Source organism: Colletotrichum tamarilloi (genome assembly GCF_030869305.1).
Source record: "Colletotrichum tamarilloi strain Tom-12 chromosome Unknown Scaffold_2.1, whole genome shotgun sequence".
Classification (NCBI taxonomy): domain Eukaryota; kingdom Fungi; phylum Ascomycota; class Sordariomycetes; order Glomerellales; family Glomerellaceae; genus Colletotrichum; species Colletotrichum tamarilloi.
In genome coordinates this window covers 1,523,734-1,542,716 of record NW_026849385.1, presented here as the reverse complement: position 1 = coordinate 1,542,716, position 18,983 = coordinate 1,523,734, and the positions used below count along the sequence as shown (strand labels likewise).

Genomic DNA, 18,983 nt, shown 5'->3' with positions numbered 1-18,983 from the left:
TAAAATATTTTAAATACTTTTAAAAATAAGGGCTCTCATAGTAATACTTATAAAACGTTTATAAACTACGCTATAATAATAAATTTACTAAATAGGGGCTATTATATATTAATAAAGTATAGCCCTATTACTTTTTAACTAGTATATATATTTTACTTTATAAACGCTTATACTTAGGCCTAGAAATAATAGTAGAAGAAGTTCTACTTCTTAATTAGTACTAAATTAAGCTAGAGGCCGCAATTTATAAGCCTATTATAGTAATATATTTTAAGTAATAAAAATACTAAGATATTTAAGGGCTACGTAATATAATTAGAATATAGTAATAAATAATATAAGTAAATATCCTTAAAGTAATATTACTATATAAAATCGTTAAAAACGTAACTATTATACCTATTAATAATAAATAAACGCTTAGATAAGAGTTTTTTAGTTTCTATTTCTATTTATAAGATAAATATTTTAATTAGCTATTCTAACTTAATTATATTTAAAATCTACTTATTTATAAAAAATATAAAGCTTTACGAGGTATAATTTAATATTTTTATAAAAAACTACTATTATTATACGGTTTACTTTTTAAAAATTACTAATAGTAAGAGGTACTAGTTACTTATAAAAATATATTTAAATATAAAAGTCTAAGTACGGTCTCTTAATATTTAAATATAAATAAATCTCTTCTTAAACTTACTTAGTACTAAATAGTCTTTATTACTCTTTTTTATTAATCCTATTTTATTTATATTTTAATAGAGGGATATTAAGATCTTATAAATATTTAAGAATATTAAGATTTTTTAAAAAGCTTATATAACGTTAATAATAATAAACTTAATATATTTAGAATTTATATAATAGGCTTATAGTATTAAGAGCGTAAAATTCTTATATAAGAACCCCTCTAGTTACTTCTTTCTAAATAAGCGTTAGTTACCGCTTTATTAAAAAAATACGTATTATAAACTCTTTAACTTAAATATAAGTTAAAATAAACCCTAACTAGCCCTATAAAATTACTTAATAAATAAGGGATTACTCTTAGTATTTACTAAGCCTTTAATAATCCTCCTTTAACTTCTTAACTATTGTAATACCTCATAACTAGTTCGAGAGGGTAATATAAAAAATTCCTTAGTTTATAATAGCCTTTTAAATTAACTTACTAAAGCCGACGTTATATTGCGTATTTTTAATATATTCTTCTATATATTTAGGTATAGTAAATTTATTAGTAATTTTAATATAATTTTTATAATTTTTTTTAATTATTTATTACTTATATATTATGGTAGTAGTAGTATTAAAGGAGGGAAAAAATCGTCTAAATTAGGTGATCCGTCGTAGGGGGTAATCCGTCGTGTGGGGTAGGGTCTTACAGGGCAGCATTCGATGCTCATTGGAAGTCCTCACAAACTACAAAACCGTAGAGGTGGGAAGAGGGGGGACCACCGCGACTTGAGGGTGGGGGAGAAGAAAGAAAATTTCAAACCGTTCTGGGGTCAAAACCCACTAACCAGCTCCACAGCGATGGGTTCCTCTTTGCCGAATTGCAGACGACTCACGGCGCGTATTGAAGACTTGAGGCCCCACGATCTGCTCAAGTTGAAAGTCGGTGCGCTCGAGTGGTTCCTCAGGAGTCGAATGGTTCGGAGAGACCAAGATCATATTGCAGAACCGATGAGCATTGATGTGGAACATGAGCTGCCCGACAATGGTCTGCTCTTCCGTGTACTGTGTATACCAGAGGTCAGCCATGAATCGCAGACTGATGTATCGAGTACGAGCCGGCGCATTCAAGGTGTGCCGCATGTTGCGCCTCAACCGCCAGGCAAAGCGGTATCGAGTACGCGGACCTTCGGCGCGGACTGTCGGCTAGCGATCCACCCCTCCAAAAGAAAGTGAGGGGCTGACAGTACTTGAAAGCTACCTGGTTCTCTCACTGCGACGTCACCGCACCACGAGTACACTTGTGTGTCGCTTGTCGAGGCCACCGCTGCCGCCCAGGTGACTTGAAGTCTTGACCGTCCCGGCCGACAGGAGCGGCCTTTCTACTGCGCCCCGCAAGGGAAGAGCTCCAACAGCTCCATCGACCCCGTTGCGAAGGCCGCCATTGTCCAGAAGAGGCTTGAAGTGTTGCGACGAGACCTAAGACGTGCAAGACTAGGACCAAGAATCAGAATCAGACTCAAACAGCCAGCTGGTCAGCAGACCAAGAGCAAACATCGCGCCCCTAGTGGGTAGCAGAACAAGAGCACCCATGAGCGTGATGGAAGACATTCTTGGTACATATCAACGGACGGAATCACGTACGGATACACGAGCATGTCGACGATGATAGGCGGCGATACCCGTATCCGTACAGCACGCTTTTGGACTTCAACTCTGTTGGCCAACTCTACCGTACTCTCGCCAACCTTCGGCTGGCACTCATCACACACATACCGTACACACACTTTCCTCAAAGTTTGGCCTCTCCGTCACCGCCGACATCAGGATAGGGCGGGCAATCCGCAGGCAAGACTGCTTCTGTCAGTCTGTCTCGGGCCCCTCACCTCCATTTCGGCAGCTAACCACGACTGACGGGCAGCATTCATCCTTGCTCCCTTACTTCCTCTCAAGCGGGCATCAGCGAGCAAATGGACTTTGCCCACCACCCTCAGCTCTACTGGCTCTTCCGCTCGTGAGTGACTTCGGTAGTGGTTAACCTAACCTCTCCCCCTCCATCCCTCCATCCTCGAGCAAGGAAAAAAAAAAGGCATCACAGACCACCACTCGCACCAACAAACAACAAGCAAATCTGGACAAGCTGGTGTCATCTTTTGCTTTCCACACACCCCCTGTCCCTCGCCCGCCTGCCGAGGACCCCTCCCATCCCATCTCATCCCACATCTCCAAAAAGCTGCTCAGACCGACATCAAGGCTCAGTCACCCCAGTCGAGCGCGAGCAAGGCAGGTCCCTCGGCGCTCCGAGTCTTTCCAGGCACCCTCCGTGCTTCCCAGGTACCGGTCCCTTGGACCATGGCGTCGGAGCGAGTTTTCTGCTCTAAGACGGTTCACCGTCTCTGCGAATGAATCGTTACTACTGGGCAGCAGTTCGACATACAGTATCCGTATCCCACACTATCAAAAGATGCTTGCCAACAACTAGCCGGCTTGGCTCTGGTTTGACTTTGGCGAGTCGCATACTTTCGTCCGTCCTGCGACAACATCGCGCCCACCACACCATGTTTCTCTCTCTTGACATTCGTCAGTCACAGTGACGGAGGCCAGCTCCGATCTTCAGCCCTTCTGTTCCGGCCTTTTCCGCCTTGACTTTGACGTAGTCAGCAAACGAACGGGCCTTTTCGTCCATGCATTTGGGTTTTATATCGCCGATGGGGAACGTTATTCGTCAGATTTAGGGTCAACCCCAGACCTGGGGGGACGGGCGAGCGAGCGAGCGAGAAATGAAGAGAGATAATGAGAGAGGTTGAGAGAGAGCGACGAAGAAAGGGAGAGTAAAAAAAAAAAAGAGGCTTTTTGCACTCCCCCTGGTACTCTTCGCCTCGCGCCCGCCACCAAGGAAGGGCCCTGTGTACGACATTCAAGCCGCTAAAATAACGTCGACGCTTGTTTCTCTTCACGACTCACGTCGAATCGCTTGAGGATGGCAAAGTGTTGGGAAGAATTGCCCGCCACGTCCGCCACGCCTGCCACGCCCGCCACGAACGGCCTCGTCCTATCCAACCGTGGCCCAGTCTAGCGGTCGGCACCCGCGAAGCACCAAAGATAGTATCTTGCGCGCAGCAGCAGCACCGGCATGGCAGCAAGCAGCACAGCAAAGCAAAGTACAGCACAGCGCAGCGGTCAAGTGACGAGTCGAGGCGGCGCACTGCGAACGGATACTACTTGACTGCTTGGGCGAGTTGGAGCATGGATTGCATGTCGCTGCTCCGCACTCGTTTTGTTTGCCTGCCCATCCCGTTCCTTCGCATAGCATCGCATCGCACGCCCGCGGGTTTCCAAACCGAAAGAAAACCTAATAATACAGCAGACCCTTCTTTTGCAAGGACCTGCCATCTTGCTATCACACCGCAACCATACGTCAGCTCACCGTACATTACACCGGCCAGCTGGCCCCTCGTGGACCACCAGCGACGTAATGATCAAGACAAGACAAGAGGGGGACCAGAGCCCCAGAAAAAGCGGAACTTGGACATTCCTTTGCACGGCCGTTGCTGAAAAGCAAATTTCCTTCTCGAATCCCGTGACCACTTTTCCCCAGTTGTCTGGCACTCTGGCATGGAGTATGATCCAGAATGCGCCGGTCCATGACTCCATGAGCAAGTATCGGACGGAACACACCGAGAGATTCGGAGAGAATGGCAAAAAACCAGGAGAGAGAAACAGAGAGCATGAAAATGGTCTCGTCTCTGAGGTTCGGTTATCCATGAGTCTTTCGCGCGCCGGGCCCCCTCCCCCCCCCTTTGCTCCCGACAGCATCTCCGTGCGGCGCGTCCCGTCCGGAACTGGCAGTGTGCCTTGGAAAGCCGACGAGAACTGGTGCTGCATCGGATCCAAACAAGCTTGGGAAGTGGTGTCGGGAATGGGAATAGGAATGGCATTGGGGAATGCCTTGAGTCGGTCTGCTAGCCGGGCACTACCCATCCCTGACAGTCGCCAACTTGTCGCTACCGCAGTATCCGTACGACTAGCCCTGACTGCTGCGCAAGTGTAGGCATTCTGTTTGTGTGCGCGTGGTTGATGTGGGAGAAGAGAGTTTCTAGCTACTATGCTTAGCACCGCATATCCGCCGCCCAGGTACGCAGTGCAGTTTCTCAGCAAGCGACCAAACGACCGAGCAAGCCATCGGCAACACAAGAACAGATTCCCAGGCTGTTGGAAGACTTCCTAAGACAAGCATACCGACTGGGGCATACGTGCTTCAACCCAAACGGTACTCTTCGCGGCACAGTACACGAGGAGTACCATACCTCTGTCTGTACATGCGCGTGTATATGAGGATTTACCTGTACGTAGGCTGTGGGAGGAAGCAGATCAAGTCGGGCCAGCAGCAGCTTCACACGCAAGACACGCGCTTGCTCCAACCCCCCATGTCACTAGGAACGCACGCACGCACGCACTTCCACCCTCTTTCACGTCCATTTCCAGGGCGGCGCGCGTGGGAGAAACGGCGGAGGCTGTAAATGGGGGGATGTTAAGGACACGCCCCTCCTTTCGTCTTCATTTTTCCCACACCGCGCAAAGCAAACTCCAAGAACGACTACGATGAGGACCACGACGTGCTGCGGAGTAATCGGTACCTACTTGTAGACGGTAGAGGGAACAGTACTGGAGACACACACACCCACACCCCCCCTCGTTCGCTCACGAAGATCCCTCGTCCTAGCTCGACTCCCCCAATCCTAGACTTATCCAGATAGTGTAAAGTCGCCGCGCTGCTGCTGCGGTTTTTTTTTTTTTTTTTTTTTTTCCCCTTTTATCCCCCCTTCTCGTCCCTCCTAACCCACCCTTGCTATTTTTCATAGACCCCCCCTTGGCCCTGCTAGCTTTCTGAGACTTTTCGACTTGGCAGGGTCGATTGGATTTCCCAGGTGGTCCTCTCTGTCTCTCTCTCTCTCCTACTCTCTTTTCTCCGGCGGAAGAGTCCAAGACTGATGGACTTGTCGCGAAAGTAACTCCCTGCCTTGTCTCCCTCAGTCACTCTCACCCCTGTCGCCACCGCATCCCACACACATCCAGGAGCTTGAGATACTTTCAGATACCACATCGCGTACCCCTCGGCCAAGCTCCAGAGCTCCAAGAAGCATAGAGGACCGAAGAGAAGGATAGGTACTTGCATACGGGTAGTCAACAAGAGTCAGACCAGGCCACCAAAAGCAGACCGCCTTGGGACGGGTGGTGCCCGTTTTCTGCCTTTGCCTCCAGCTTTTCCTCTCGCACCCTACATCCGAGTCTACACACCCAACCCGCCATCGTACATTAGAGTAAAGGATACCTACTCCGTCGAGCAAGCGTACCGAGTACCTCGTGCCGACACCTCCACTTCGTGCGTGTACCTTGTAGCCGTGGCGCTCGTCTACTCTCTGCGCGGGAGCAAGGTATATGGCGACCGGGACATCATCATCCATCCGTCTCGCCGCCGCTTGAGAATTTGACGTTTTTCTCGACCTTCTTTTTCTTCCCTCCTCTACGCGCAAGTCAACAGTCGGAGAGAAAGAGAGAGAGATCCCCCTCCCCACCTCGCTCACACCGTCACCCCCGTCGAACCTCCAAGGCAGCGCAACCCGAAGAAAGAGGAGAGAGAGCAAAAATAGCGGAAGCTCCATCTCTGCCCAACGCGCTGATCCCCGCCCCCTTCAAGTTCCAAGCCGACCCTTTGGGCATCCGGGCGCATTCGCAGAGTGGGAAAATCCCATTTCCCAAGTTTCAAGAACCACACAGCCGGGAACACTTCAAACCGCTCACCACATCGGGTTCCCAAAGGCGAGTAGGAAGACTTCTCGAGCCGACTCGAATCGAGCTTCCCGTCCCTCGCCGCGCGCCGCCGCCGCCGCGCCTCCTCTTCCGCCCTTCCACTCCCAGCAGACTCCTAGTCCCTACCCTACTACTACGGATACCTTCCTTGGTCCTTGGTCCTTGACACCCAAGATAGGTTCTACAGATACATCCCCAGGTCTACGGATACGAACACCTCGACTCCCAACGACTTAGATCCCGACATTGGGTTGCCAAGTACCTCTTCCTCCTCCTACCTGACCACACTACTCCTCACCCTCACCCTCCTCTACTTGGTACTATCCGTACCTCTCCGACTTTCACACCGACCTACCCTTCTTGTGCGTACTTCGTACACTTACGTTGCACTTCTCCGTACCGGTATACCGTGGACCACCACTCTGTACCGTACATACAACGTACAGACACGCCGCCATCAGGAAGAGGAACCACCACGGCCCCATGCTTTCATCCAAACACTGAGAGCCTCCAATTGTTGCTGCCCCAGACCCAGAACCCAACCTGATCTCCGTTCCCCGTCCCGGCTTCCCTCAACTCACACAGGCTTCCTGCTTGATTGATTGATTGCTTGCTTGGTCGCTTGGTTGCTCGCTTGTCCTTCTCGCTCCCTCCTATCCTCATCCCCGTCTACTGCTGCTCCCGTCTCTGGGTCGCGTTGCGTTGCGCTGGCCCAGCTTTGAGAGAGACTACTGGACTGGACCGGACCGGAACTGGACGTCTGGCTCTTCCTCCTCGTTGCCCATAGCTTTTCCATGGCCGCCACCTTCTCATCCTCGGATCTGGCCTGACCCTATTTTCGCTTCGTCTCTTGTTTTTTCATAAGCATTTGTACGTATGTACATATATATCAAGCATGGATCCTCCGGGGCAGCCTGACAACAAACGCCCCCGTCTCTCGAGCACCAACTCGTGGTCACCACCTGGCGGACCGCAACACCATCTACCACCACTCCACCCGCCGCCCTCGCACCCGTCGACGCCGCACCAACAACATCCTCTTCCGCCTCACCAGCAACACGCGCCGCCGCCTGCGCCATATAACCACCAGCAGCAGCCGCCCCCGTACCCTCCTCGCTCCGTCGAGCCTCATCACCCTCCTCACCCGGCGCCGCAACATCATCCCGACGACCGACGACACCATGAGCCAGAGTCTCCTTACACGCCCATGCAGGACCACTATCGACACCCGCCTTCACCTGCGCACCCGCCTTACCCACCGTTCCCAAACCGAGACCCTGGCGGCGTGAAGAGGGAGCCGCACGACGAGAACCTCTCTCACCCAAGAAGGCCTCACTCGACAGGAGGCGGGCCACAGGACGGCCTCCCTCCTCCGCCGCACTCTGCGCCGCCGCACCCTTCCCACCAGCCGTACCCCGACGACTCTCGACGACACATGAGCTACGATAACGGGCCACAGCAGATGCCCCCCACGCCGGGGGGCTACCGAAGCAGCTTTCCTCCTCCTCCCATGGCTCAACCGCCTCCACCACCGCAACATTATGAACAGCAACCGCAGTACCAACCGCAACCCCCTCCCGAGTCGATATACGCACAATTCTCTTCCACCGCCAAGCGCAAGGCAACAAGAGCCTCTCAGGTGCGATTGCGCGAGCCGCCCCTCAACTATATGAGTTTGCGCTGATCATGTGTTTTGTAGGCTTGTGACAGCTGTCGGCAGCTCAAGGCGAAATGTGACGAAACTAAGCCTTGCAAAAGTTGCAGAGAAAAGGGTGTCGAGTGTAAATATCGTGATCCTATTCCAAAGGCGTCAGTCGAGTTTGCCTCCCCTCCCTCAAATAATGTTTCTTGCTGATATTGGAAAACAGGATTGACAAGGGCCAAATCGACATTTTGGAAGCGATTTCTGAGATGAAGAGCGCGATGGAGGCCAAATTCGAGGCGCAGATCGCCGCCCAGCAAAGGTGGATGCAAAATATGGAGCAGAGGCTGAACATGCACAACATCAAGATGGAAGCCGAAGCACCGCCGCTTTCAGATGATTCTCCCGACAAGTCGCTTGTCAAGTCACCGTCGCCAGTTGCCGCGCCGCCTGTGGAAACGTACCCTCAACCCGACGAAGAGATGCACGAGCCGCAGCCCATGGCTGTTGGCGAGACGGACCTGGCCCACCAGATCCACGATACAGATATGGACAACGACGACGCGCCCGACAACCCTCCTGGACCACCTGTAGCGCCGGGTCCCCCTTCGATCCCGGTAAACCACACAACCAGAGCCGACACCATCTTGTTCTGGCCAGGCGTCAAGGAGATGACCCAGGGAATTCTGGAGAGGGAGAATGTCAAGTACCCGCAAGAGTACCCCATCGCCCAGGAGGAGAAGCGCGGTGTTCTGCGACTGTACGGGCGCGGAGAAGGAAGCGGACAAGACTCCAGCCGCGGCGTTACAAGCATTGCAGCCTCGGAGGCCTTCGGCACAATGGATGTCATGGAAGACAACTTCTCCGAGACTGGAAACTCGCCCTCCCCGGGTGAGGCTTGGGGCCAAGTCGGAGGACTGAGCCCGCCAACGAGCATGGGATACATCAGCGGAACGCTTACACCCGATGGTGCACCTGACTTTTCTGAAGAAAAGGTCAAGGCATACATTAACAGCTTTGAGACTCATGTCCTCACCTTGCATCCAATCATTCTCCCCGGCGACCTGAGAGTCCTTGTCAAACGCTTCTTGGACAACATTGCGCAAACCGAGAAGAAGCCCAAGCCGACTGCACCTGGCGTCGCCAAGTTCGTTGCGCCGACGAGCAGCTACCCAGAAATGTCAAACAAGCGGAAGCGGTCTTCGCCAGCAGTAGATCAGCAGCAGGAAGAGACGATACAGCTTCCCAAGAAGCCGGGCAGGCCGCATAGGACCATTGAAAACGCCCTTGTGTTGGTCATTCTCGCCTTGGGCAAGATCTGCCTACACCAGTCAAAGATTCCGGACCTTCCCCGGGACATGGTAGAACACAGCCAGAACTCTCCCATGAACAGGAACGGTTATCCATCTTCCCCCGGTGCGCAGGCTTCGCCTCCGTCATATTCCTCGCATTCGCATTCCTCAGGGTTACCTTCGCCAAAGGAGCAGGCCAATAGTCTCCCCAGCAGACGGCCTTCACTGCAGGGTAGCGGCGCCGGCAGCATGAAGTCCAACACGATGAAGCGCAACTACGACATTATTCCTGGTTTAGAATATTTCGCCTATGCCTCTGACATTATGGGCAACCACATGGCTGGCTGGACGATGAAGCACGCGCAGACTTTCATCTTTGCTGGTCTGTACCATGGTCAATTAGGCAGAGTATTGGAGAGTGACGCCATGTTCTTCAATGCCGCACGAGCTCTGAACATGATCATGCGCCGGTAAGTTGACCGAACACGGATACCAGATGATGGAAACTAATACCCATGCAGTGACATGGACCGCTTCTCAAAGATGAGCCTCGAGAATCCCGTCGAGAAGAAGCGCGACAACATGGTCCTCCTCGCATACTGGAGCTGCCTGCAACTCGAAAAGTAGGTCTCATGACACCAGATTGTTGGTCAATGCTAACAACTCTTAAGCGATATCATTGCGGAACTTGAACTTCCACGATCCAGATGTCTCGACTACGAGCACATTATGCCGTGGCCTAATATGAAGCTCATAGAGAACGAGACATCTGTTAGAGTGCGAGACTCTTACATCGGACAGTTGTACCTGCGAAAGACGCTAAACACCATTCACAACTTGCTCTACGACCCCCAGGACATCCACGTTTCGATCAATGACAAGATGTCTAAAGTGCAGAACTTGGAGGAGCAGCTGAGAAGCATGCAGTGGGTATCCAAGGACTTCCACTTCAACGAGGACGATGAGCCAGCAAAGGAACTCATCGATGCGCGGTTGCGTGCCAAGTACTGGGGCGCTCGAGTCATCATCTACCGGCCCTTTGTCAGATTCGTATTGGAGGTTTCGGACAGGCTGAAGCAGCGCTCTGATGGCTCAGGCATGCTCAACAAGGAGACTGTGGGACACATTGGCGTCTTCACCCAACACGACGCGACTGCGTTCGTGGGGCAAGGCTCTCACGGAATCCGTCGGCACGATGAGCTTGACCCAGAAGTCAAGGCATACGCCGAAAGAGGTATAAAAGCCCTCATTCAGAGTACCCGGGCCTTCCACGGTGTCGACAGCAAGCGTCTTCTCGTCACCAACATCTTTGGCACAGCCCATGCGTAAGTTGTGACTTTCTCCGTAATGTTTTGGGACAATACTAACGACCGCAGGCAATGGGGCAACCTCTTGATCTTGGCAGCAGCCTTCAAGGACCCGTACTTGCACCATCTCGTGTCTGCTGAAGAACTGAAGATGCTGTTCCGACGCACCATTAGCATGCTTGATATGCATGCCCAGTCATCTAGCTCGCTAACGATTGATATGCATATCCTTCAACACATCGAGAAGGAGCTCTTCACCGAAAACCCGAGGGTTGGCTCCAGCAGCTTCGGCAGCACCAACAGCCACACGGGGCCTACGATCCCCCCGCCTCCGCCACCCTCGTCCGCACCGCCGGCCCATCACCACCACCACCCGGGCCCCATGTCCATGGCATCCTTCATCGAACCTCACCACCGCAGCGCGAACAACTCTCCAAACCAGGGACACCGCTCGTTGAGCAACGGATCGGGTCACGGTCACCCGCAGAACCACGGACACGGCTACCACGGGCATCCCGGACACCCCGGACACCCTGGACACCCTATGCAGATGTAAAGAACGGGAAACCTCCCCACACGCAGCGACCTCTACCAAAGCGGAGAAACAGTACACGAAGAAGACTCCCCTGCGCGCGCTCGCGATTTTCAAATGACGACAGAAACACCGGGGACCGGGATGGAAATATTTTGGTATTATGGAAAGCTTTTACAAAAGGCAACAAACTAATTGGGAGGAATCAAAATCTTGGGCGGAACGAAATGCCAATGTGTGTGCGCGGGCCAGAGGAAAAAGGAGACGGGACAGACGCTTCCCACCCTCCGCTCTTGGTCATGAAATTCTTCATACCCCAAACAACAAACATCCATGAACCGGCGTTTTGCGAATTCGAAATTCATTTTTCAACTACATTTCTCGTACCTACTTGGAGATCACCTTGACCCCTGGAAACCCCCGGAAACCGGAAAAAACACTTTTTATTATAAAGGAACCGCTATACGATTACGCAGTACAAAAAATATAACCCTCGAATTTATCACCTTGCACGGTATTTTGACCGGATCTCCCTTGGTTTTGTGACAGCTTATATTGCCTCCGTATACGCATTGGCGAGATGGTGCTCTACCGGACCGAAAGTCTTTCATCAATCACGGCCGACGTGTCAGCGACGCAATATATACACCTACGCTCGAACCTGGACGATGAAGCCGACGGATAAGGGAGGAAGGAAAGGGGATGGATGCGGAGGGGCAGCATTCTGGAGTGGTAGGCCGGCGGTTAAAGGGGGTGATGGGGCCAAGCAGGAGAGAGGAGGGGGCAACGGGGAGAGGAGAAGATGGGATTTGGACAAGTGCTTTTGTTCTTTTACTGCCACTCTCTGTCGTTATCAGACGGCGCTGGACCTCCGCAGGGTCGTTTTTGAAATCGGTTCGGTGGACAAAAGGGAGGGGGGAAAAGGAAAGGAGGAGGATGGATTAAGGGGCGAGCAGGCAGGTGGAGGAAGGATTTTGCATATAAAAGACAAGACTCGTAGCCGAGTTCTTTGGTTCGCGCCCTCTTGTTGTTTATATTTTTTTCTTGTCCTTTTTCTCTCTCTGCTTCTGGTTGGTTGTTGAAACAACACACCTCCCTCCAAACAAAGCATTGCGTTTGCGTTTGCGTATTTGTTTTTTGGTACTACGTTTTTTGGGCAGCATTTGCAAAAACTTTTTTCTATATATTTATATCCTATTTCCATGGGGATCTTTTTTTTTTTCTCATCATCGTCCGTGTTGTTGTCGAGGTCGTGGCCGTTGTGGTTTGTCCCCTCCTCCCCCTCATTCTCGGAGAACTGGATTCACCTAAATGTTGGTTCTGCTTTTTTCGGTTCTGGTTGTTATGGCGGGGTCTGGAAGTTGGTGGTTTCATCTGGAAAGGTTTGAGGGCGGGAAGTGCAGTTTTGTCTATGAATTGATGGCTCGTTCTATTTCTAGGGTGAGATTATTTTCAGTTTTTGTTCTCAGTGGAGGAGATACCAAACGAGGAGATTGAGAGAGAAAGAGAGAGAAAGAGGCGTGGTGGGAAGTGCTTCTTCTTTCTCTTTTGAATTATGTTTTTGTTCCTTAGTATATTAGTACTATTATGAAAACTATTGCCCTGGAACTTGGTTTCTCCTCTTGATGCGGGTGAATATGGTGATGAATGATTTAACATGGTTATTTACGCGCTTCTGTGGCAGAGTATCTACAGATTGATCCAAATAGAACAGCGCTTCGACTCGTGGCCCTAGGCCAGGTAGCTTGGAGAAACAGAGCAGCCTTTCGCCAGTCACCTCCAAACTCCCAAGGAACATTGATCCGTGGGAGAAGGAGGGCGGGGTTGTTTGCAATGTCCGTCCGTCACGTCCGTTCGCGACTTTCCAAGAAAGACAAAAAAAAAAATCATGAGAACTGAGCGATGGCGAGGTCTGCAACCTCTTCATATATCGACACAGTCCAATGCCATCGAACCCCCCCCCCCCCCCCCCCCCCCCCCCCCCACCCCCCCCTCCAGAAGTTCCAAAAAAAAAAAAAAAAAAAAAATTGAGACGGGCGGGTGGGGAGGGCTCCAACCCCTTCCATATACCCACCCGGCCCAAGCCCCCCCACCCCCCCCCCCCCCCCCCGGGAAACCGAATGAGCGCAAACCCCACACCGACACCCACGCAATCCGCAGGCGTGGTACTCCGTATAGTAGTAGTAGTCGTAATAGTACCCTTGTATTAAAACTGACGTGACAAGTAACGTCCCCGTCACACCACACTCAGCGAATTGAAGAATACATGTACTTTGTACAGTCAATTAATCACATATCCGTTACTCTCTGGGACGACGAAAAAAAATTACAGATACATCAGATTTGCTTTCGCCTCACCTGTTTCAGGGCAAAGATGTGGGAACAATGACAAGCCGTAAATACTAAATGTAGGGTAAACCAACAATAGGCCAGCACCCAGCACCCAGCACCCAGCACCCAGCACCCAGCACCCAGCACCCAGGCCCCCTCCGCCTCCCCGGTCTCGGGTATCCTGATCGCTGATGGAATGGTTTACTTGTGTATGCCGTATATCGTGCCGCTTTGCATTGCGGCCGAAGATTTTACGTCCGAAAGGCAGTCCAGGTGCAACACACACACACACGCACACGCGCACACGTGCAGGACAGGGACCACGAAAAGAGACATCTGCATTAGTAGAGAAATTGAACCACTTCACCTTACTACCCAACTTACCAAAACTTTTGCCGCGGCGCCTTACTACACCCCAGTAAGACTCATGTTTCCTGTCACCGTGACCGCAAGTTGTGAATGCCGTCCGTCCGTCCGTCCAAGTAAGGAAATTCCCTCCCCGTACCTGGGCTACTTGGGGTCATAACTTCTATCACCTATAACATTACAACTCTTGAACAAACCCCCTTCCCCCTCCCCCTTGCATTTTGCGCTTTGCCCCCCCCCCCCCCCCAGGTGTAGGTTGTAACCTAGCACACATAGGTATCCGTAAAACCGGTGTGAGAGCAATTCGAACAAAAAATGTGATCGATTTTAGGAACGAGACTTGGCGGGTTGGGAATCGGGATTGCATCAGTCATCAATCACTTTTTTCTCTCTCTCTTTCGCACACTAGGCTTTTCAGTTTCCCTGTCAAACGGACGGACGGTTTGCGACTTTGACACTTTGACAGCTACTTAACCCCCTTTTCTTCATTTTACATTGTACTTCAACTAGGTTCACCAAAACGACGGCAAAATATCCCCAACGAGGTAGGTAGTGATAGTAGGAACCCGGAACGGCAGAGCAGGGGATACGCGCACACGGCTTGGCAAGCTACATGATACTACCTTTTAGCACCTTAGGCCCTTGAGTAAAAGGTGAGTTGTAAAAAGGGCAAAAGCACATTCAGCAATTCCCGAGGCCGCCATATGCTGGGCCTGGGTTTGGGTTGAGGGGAGAGAGGGAGAGTGTGATCGGGCCTGGCTGGCGTAGCATTCCCCCCCTCTCCCGCACTTTTCACACGATTAACGACCTAGAACACTCCAAAGCCGCCCCAACAGATCCAAGGAACCGGTAGATAGGGGATGAGGGGATGTGTTTGTGGCGGTCTGCTGGGTGTCACCGAGTCCTGTCATCTGCTGCGTGGCGGCGGCGTCGTCGTGTTCTACAGCTCAAAGTGCCAGATCAACGTTTCGACACAACGTCAAAAAACCTGAAATAAGGGATCGAGGCCTGGTGCCTGCTACCCGTAGGGGGGGCGGACGCCGCGGGACTGACGGACCGGGACCCAGTGCCATGGGATCAGTTCTCTTGAGCCGTGTGGCTCCCCCCTTCTGCCTTCTCCCAGGGGCATGGGTACGGGAGCGGTAGTAGAGCACATCCCAGGTTGATATGATAAGTGCGGTTGTTGGCAATAGTACTCGGTAGTAAGTGACGGAGAGGGGGGAAGGGGGTCCTTGCACCTTCACTTGGGTTACCGGAAGAAAAAGTGCGCCCTTTCTTCTGCACGGTCGGACGGGATGGACGGACACGGCGATGGGGGACGTAGGGTATGTGGCTGACGGGGGAGGAAGGCTGGACAAGGCGAGGCCGGCGGCGGCGGCGCGGGCGGTTTGACACGCAGGTGGGACGCGGGGCGTGGGAAAGAGGTGGTGGTCGCGAGGGCCGTGATGGTCGTCTTTGAACGCACACACGGCGCGCTAAGGGGTGTAGGACGAGGGCAGCGGGAGAGAACCAGAACCAGAACCAGAACCAGAACCAGAACCAGAACCAGAACCAGAACCAGAACCAAAGGTACGGGGAGGGGAGGGCTGCGGGCACGGGATGAGGCGGTAAGGCAACGGGAAGACCATACTCTGTTTGGGAGGTTACGCCGGGTTAGGGGTTTATGAAATGTGATTTTTGGTGGTTTTGGCTTGGGCAACTGGGTCAGTCAACATTACTTGGAGACTTGGAGTTGGAGGTGCTAAGATTGGATTTGGGGTGGTTGCGTTGCAATTCTTGGGCGATTTTGAGATTCCCGGCCTTCTGCGGTCATCGTAGGATATGGGGAAAACGGCAAAAATGTGATGGGAAAGTGACGGGAACAAGCATAGGGAATACAACCTGGCAAAGGGGGGGCGTGTGAGCAAGGCAGAGAGGTTGACGACAAGGGTAGCTTTGCGGGTTTGGGTGAGAAGGTGGTGAGAGCCTCGAGTTTTTTGGAGACTAAAACTGATGATTGGGCTCTGCAGAGAAGCTCTTTCGTCGTTCTGGCTGACGTTGTCACTCACAAGTCACTCGACCTCAAAGGTACTTTGGGACGGCACGGACTGAGAGACTGATCGAGAGGGAGTAAGAGCAGGGCGGCGTCAGCGGCAGAGAGAGGGTGAGGTGATGCAAGGACATGAAAGAAGGTCGCAGCGCATGTGCTGCTGCTGCTGCTGCTGCGTTGTGCTGCGCAGCCATCTCGTTTGAGTGATTCTATCAGGAATGAGAAGTGACGAAAGGAGAGGGGGAGCGTGGAGGGGGGCGTCGACCAAGTATTATGTAGACTCTACAAAGTAACGCATAGAAAGTCTGGAAATGGGGGCGGGAAGAGCAGAACATGCCAGATATAGGTAATCCATTGCCGGTATGAGACCTGTACAGGAAGAAGAAGAAAAAGCAAAGAAACAGAAGCCAGACAGAGTTACCCAAAGTTACGTTACTAAGGTAGTGTAAAAGGAGGTGCTAGACTCGCTTTCGACTTTAACTATCGTAAAACCCTGGATAGCATTCCAAGAGACTTGTTGAAGTGTGTGTGTGAGAGTGAAGTGTGTACACGAATAGAGGTGCCTAGCCAGCAGCGCGACGCTGACAGGGATGCGTTTGCTGGTGCTAACGCGCAGTATTCTCTGGAAATCTGATAGCTCGCCTCGATTGCCGATTAGTGAACTACGCTAGGACGGCATTAAAGCGCCATTATGGAATCCCCTCCTGGTGATGGTAAAATTGAGATGAGAAAGCGTGAAAGTACGCGTTAAGAAAGGAAGAAAACAAAAAGGGTTTCGCTCTAGTTTGGTCTTGGGGGTATTGACTCGTCACCACCCCCCTCCGTCTGAATCCGCGGCGGTTTGACCGCTCTGGGATATGGAGATGGTAAGAGATATGGTGAGATGTACGGATAGATTGAGTCGCTCATGTGAGATACTGCAGTCGCAACTTGTTATGGACGCGGACATGTTTTGACGAAAGACCCTGGCATTTTGATCTCCAAAGGATTATTGGTCCCCTCCCCGCCCCACGCCTTGTGAACGCATCAGTGATCACCCAACCTCGTGGTCTAACGGTCAGACTGGGTTGGTGAGATTTATTCCGGGGAAATATTGTCCATAATGTGCTGTGGCCACCGACACGGTCCCGAATGCGACCAAGGCCTGCCCCCAAGACTGGGGAAAATAAAGAGGTTTTGCAAAGGAAAGAAAAAAAGCAAATAAAGGAAAAGGAATGTCTTGGGAAGAAGTTGTATGAGATGGCGGCGGAGGCTGGAGCTTGTTGGCAGAAAAGCTCAACGAAGGAGGGGTGTGCGAGTTGTGTAAGCTCCTGGTTGGTGGATAACACCCCCAGATGGAGAGAACTTAGAGAGCTTCAGAGCCAAAGAGAGTGAGATTCTGAGAGATGCCTGAACATCATAGGAGAGAGAGAGAGACACAGAGGGTGGGGACATTTGGTTCATTCTCGTGTAACCAAACCTCTTGTCTCGGAGCTACAGCGTGGCACGCGGTGTATTTTTGCTTTTTCCTTTACCTGCGTCCTGTGCCCTGCCTGCGTGTGCGGCGTGTTGCCTGCCGCGTAGCATCGGCCGCCGGGTCGAAGACAAGTGAAGGCCAAGGGGTGTGCGAGGAGTGACAGTCTATATCCCATAGCGTGGTAGTGGACGAAAAGTAGTGCGAACAGTGGTCGGCGATTCAAATTATTGACGACTCAGTGAGCAGAAAAAACCAGAAGACAGCTCCCCGAGAGATAGCTTTGGTCCTTGGATAGGTCCTCTGTCCCTGCTCGTCGGTAGCCGGTTTGGGAACCAGTGGATACGGGACAGCAGTATCCGTAAGACGGCAGACATTGGACAAGGCGGGCAAGATTGGCCAAGCAGCGTGTTGAAAATAGCGATGGGTGTAGGTATCCATACGAAAATGACGAGACGCATGTACTCCGTAAGCGACGACGATTCGGCGGTCGACGCGAAGCGAGGATGATCGACCGGGTCATGTGCAACCATCGAGTCTCGACCGACCACGACGTGCCGCTGAAGTGATTTTCCAGGATTTTTTGCATGCCGACTCCTTTCGGCGCGCCGCACGCGCTTGAGGCGGACGACGAATCATGGCTGGATCGTACAGTAATCTTGGAAGGCTGGGCCTCTATCCCGTATCCGTTCTCATGGAAAGATCCGCAGGCAACAAGGCTCAAAGACGGATTCTTCGAGGCGATTCGACGCTCGCGGGCGGACGGCGTGTGCGGAGTGTACGGAGTGTGCGAAGTACGCGCAATAAGAGCGAGATGGTGATGCCTGATATGCGATGTGATGTCTGGCTCGCCTTGCCGGACATGCTTCAAAAGTTTTGCCGCGGGCTTCATGGTGGTCAACATCTCGCCGTGATAGCACCGTCCACCATGGTGTTTTAGTTGCCTCAAGTCAACCATGGATGAGTATGTCTCGGTTCCGATGCTGGAAAAGCATGACCAACAGAAATGCGCGTAGTTGTTGAGGTTGAAACCACATCCAAATGAAAAGAAGTGAGGTGCAGTTGCAGTAGGATCTTCTCAGCTCAGCGCCCCAGCGCCCCCTAGTGCCGCCCGGAAGGCATGGACTCCAAGGAGGGACGTTCCCTGTGGACATGGAAGGAGCCGCTGTCAGGCAGAGAAAATCCCCCGACCACGTCCTGCTATCCGTACGCCGTACTGGGAATCTGGGGCCTAAGCTGAGGGTTACACAACACAGTAAGCCAAGGTAGGACGAAAGAATGCCGATGGTGTGCGAGCTGGGAGCTGGAGGTGTGCAGGGTGAGCTTTGTGGGAGTTCCAGGGATGGCCCGGGTAACTTAAAGAGGCAACGCGGTGCTGCTGCTGTTCGTACCTTGGTACTCCGTAGCTTAGGTAATCATCGGATGGCGGGGCTTTGTTTCGGCCGGGCTCTGGTGCCTTCCTGACGGACAAGGTGCCCCACCTCCGCCTCCGTCCCGACCGTCACTTGTTCAACGCCGGATAATCTGTAACGTCACTCCTTA

At 51.8% G+C, this 18,983-nt stretch overlaps 5 protein-coding genes across 5 annotated transcripts, besides 1 other annotated feature; 2 read left to right on the top strand and 3 right to left on the bottom strand.

Moving 5' to 3' along the window:
- Positions 1-1,521: 1,521 nt before the first annotated feature.
- CTAM01_01148 (uncharacterized protein) lies at positions 1,522-2,502 on the bottom strand (the record flags this gene model as incomplete). Its single annotated transcript, XM_060517190.1, has 3 exons — positions 1,522-1,743; positions 1,969-2,157; positions 2,455-2,502. 3 exons carry the CDS (start codon positions 2,500-2,502, stop codon positions 1,522-1,524), a joined length of 459 nt encoding a protein of 152 aa, XP_060388652.1.
- On the top strand, positions 1,700-1,888 carry CTAM01_01149 (uncharacterized protein; the record flags this gene model as incomplete). Its single annotated transcript, XM_060517191.1, has 1 exon — positions 1,700-1,888. One exon carries the CDS (start codon positions 1,700-1,702, stop codon positions 1,886-1,888), a length of 189 nt encoding a protein of 62 aa, XP_060388653.1.
- A 1,394-nt stretch (positions 2,503-3,896) lies between the features above and the next one.
- Positions 3,897-3,971: a sequence feature (Short protein (CTAM01_01147, KAK1512217.1) was converted to a misc_feature.).
- Positions 3,972-5,557: 1,586 nt separating this feature from the next.
- Positions 5,558-5,854, bottom strand: CTAM01_01146 (uncharacterized protein; the record flags this gene model as incomplete). Its single annotated transcript, XM_060517189.1, has 1 exon — positions 5,558-5,854. The coding sequence occupies one exon, from the start codon at positions 5,852-5,854 to the stop codon at positions 5,558-5,560; it is 297 nt and encodes a 98-aa protein (XP_060388651.1).
- A 1,530-nt stretch (positions 5,855-7,384) lies between these two features.
- CTAM01_01145 (uncharacterized protein) lies at positions 7,385-11,286 on the top strand (the record flags this gene model as incomplete). Its single annotated transcript, XM_060517188.1, has 6 exons — positions 7,385-8,128; positions 8,189-8,298; positions 8,358-9,893; positions 9,945-10,046; positions 10,095-10,748; positions 10,800-11,286. The coding sequence occupies 6 exons, from the start codon at positions 7,385-7,387 to the stop codon at positions 11,284-11,286; spliced, it is 3,633 nt and encodes a 1,210-aa protein (XP_060388650.1).
- A 6,393-nt stretch (positions 11,287-17,679) lies between these two features.
- On the bottom strand, positions 17,680-18,399 carry CTAM01_01144 (uncharacterized protein; the record flags this gene model as incomplete). Its single annotated transcript, XM_060517187.1, has 1 exon — positions 17,680-18,399. The coding sequence occupies one exon, from the start codon at positions 18,397-18,399 to the stop codon at positions 17,680-17,682; it is 720 nt and encodes a 239-aa protein (XP_060388649.1).
- Positions 18,400-18,983: the final 584 nt, after the last annotated feature.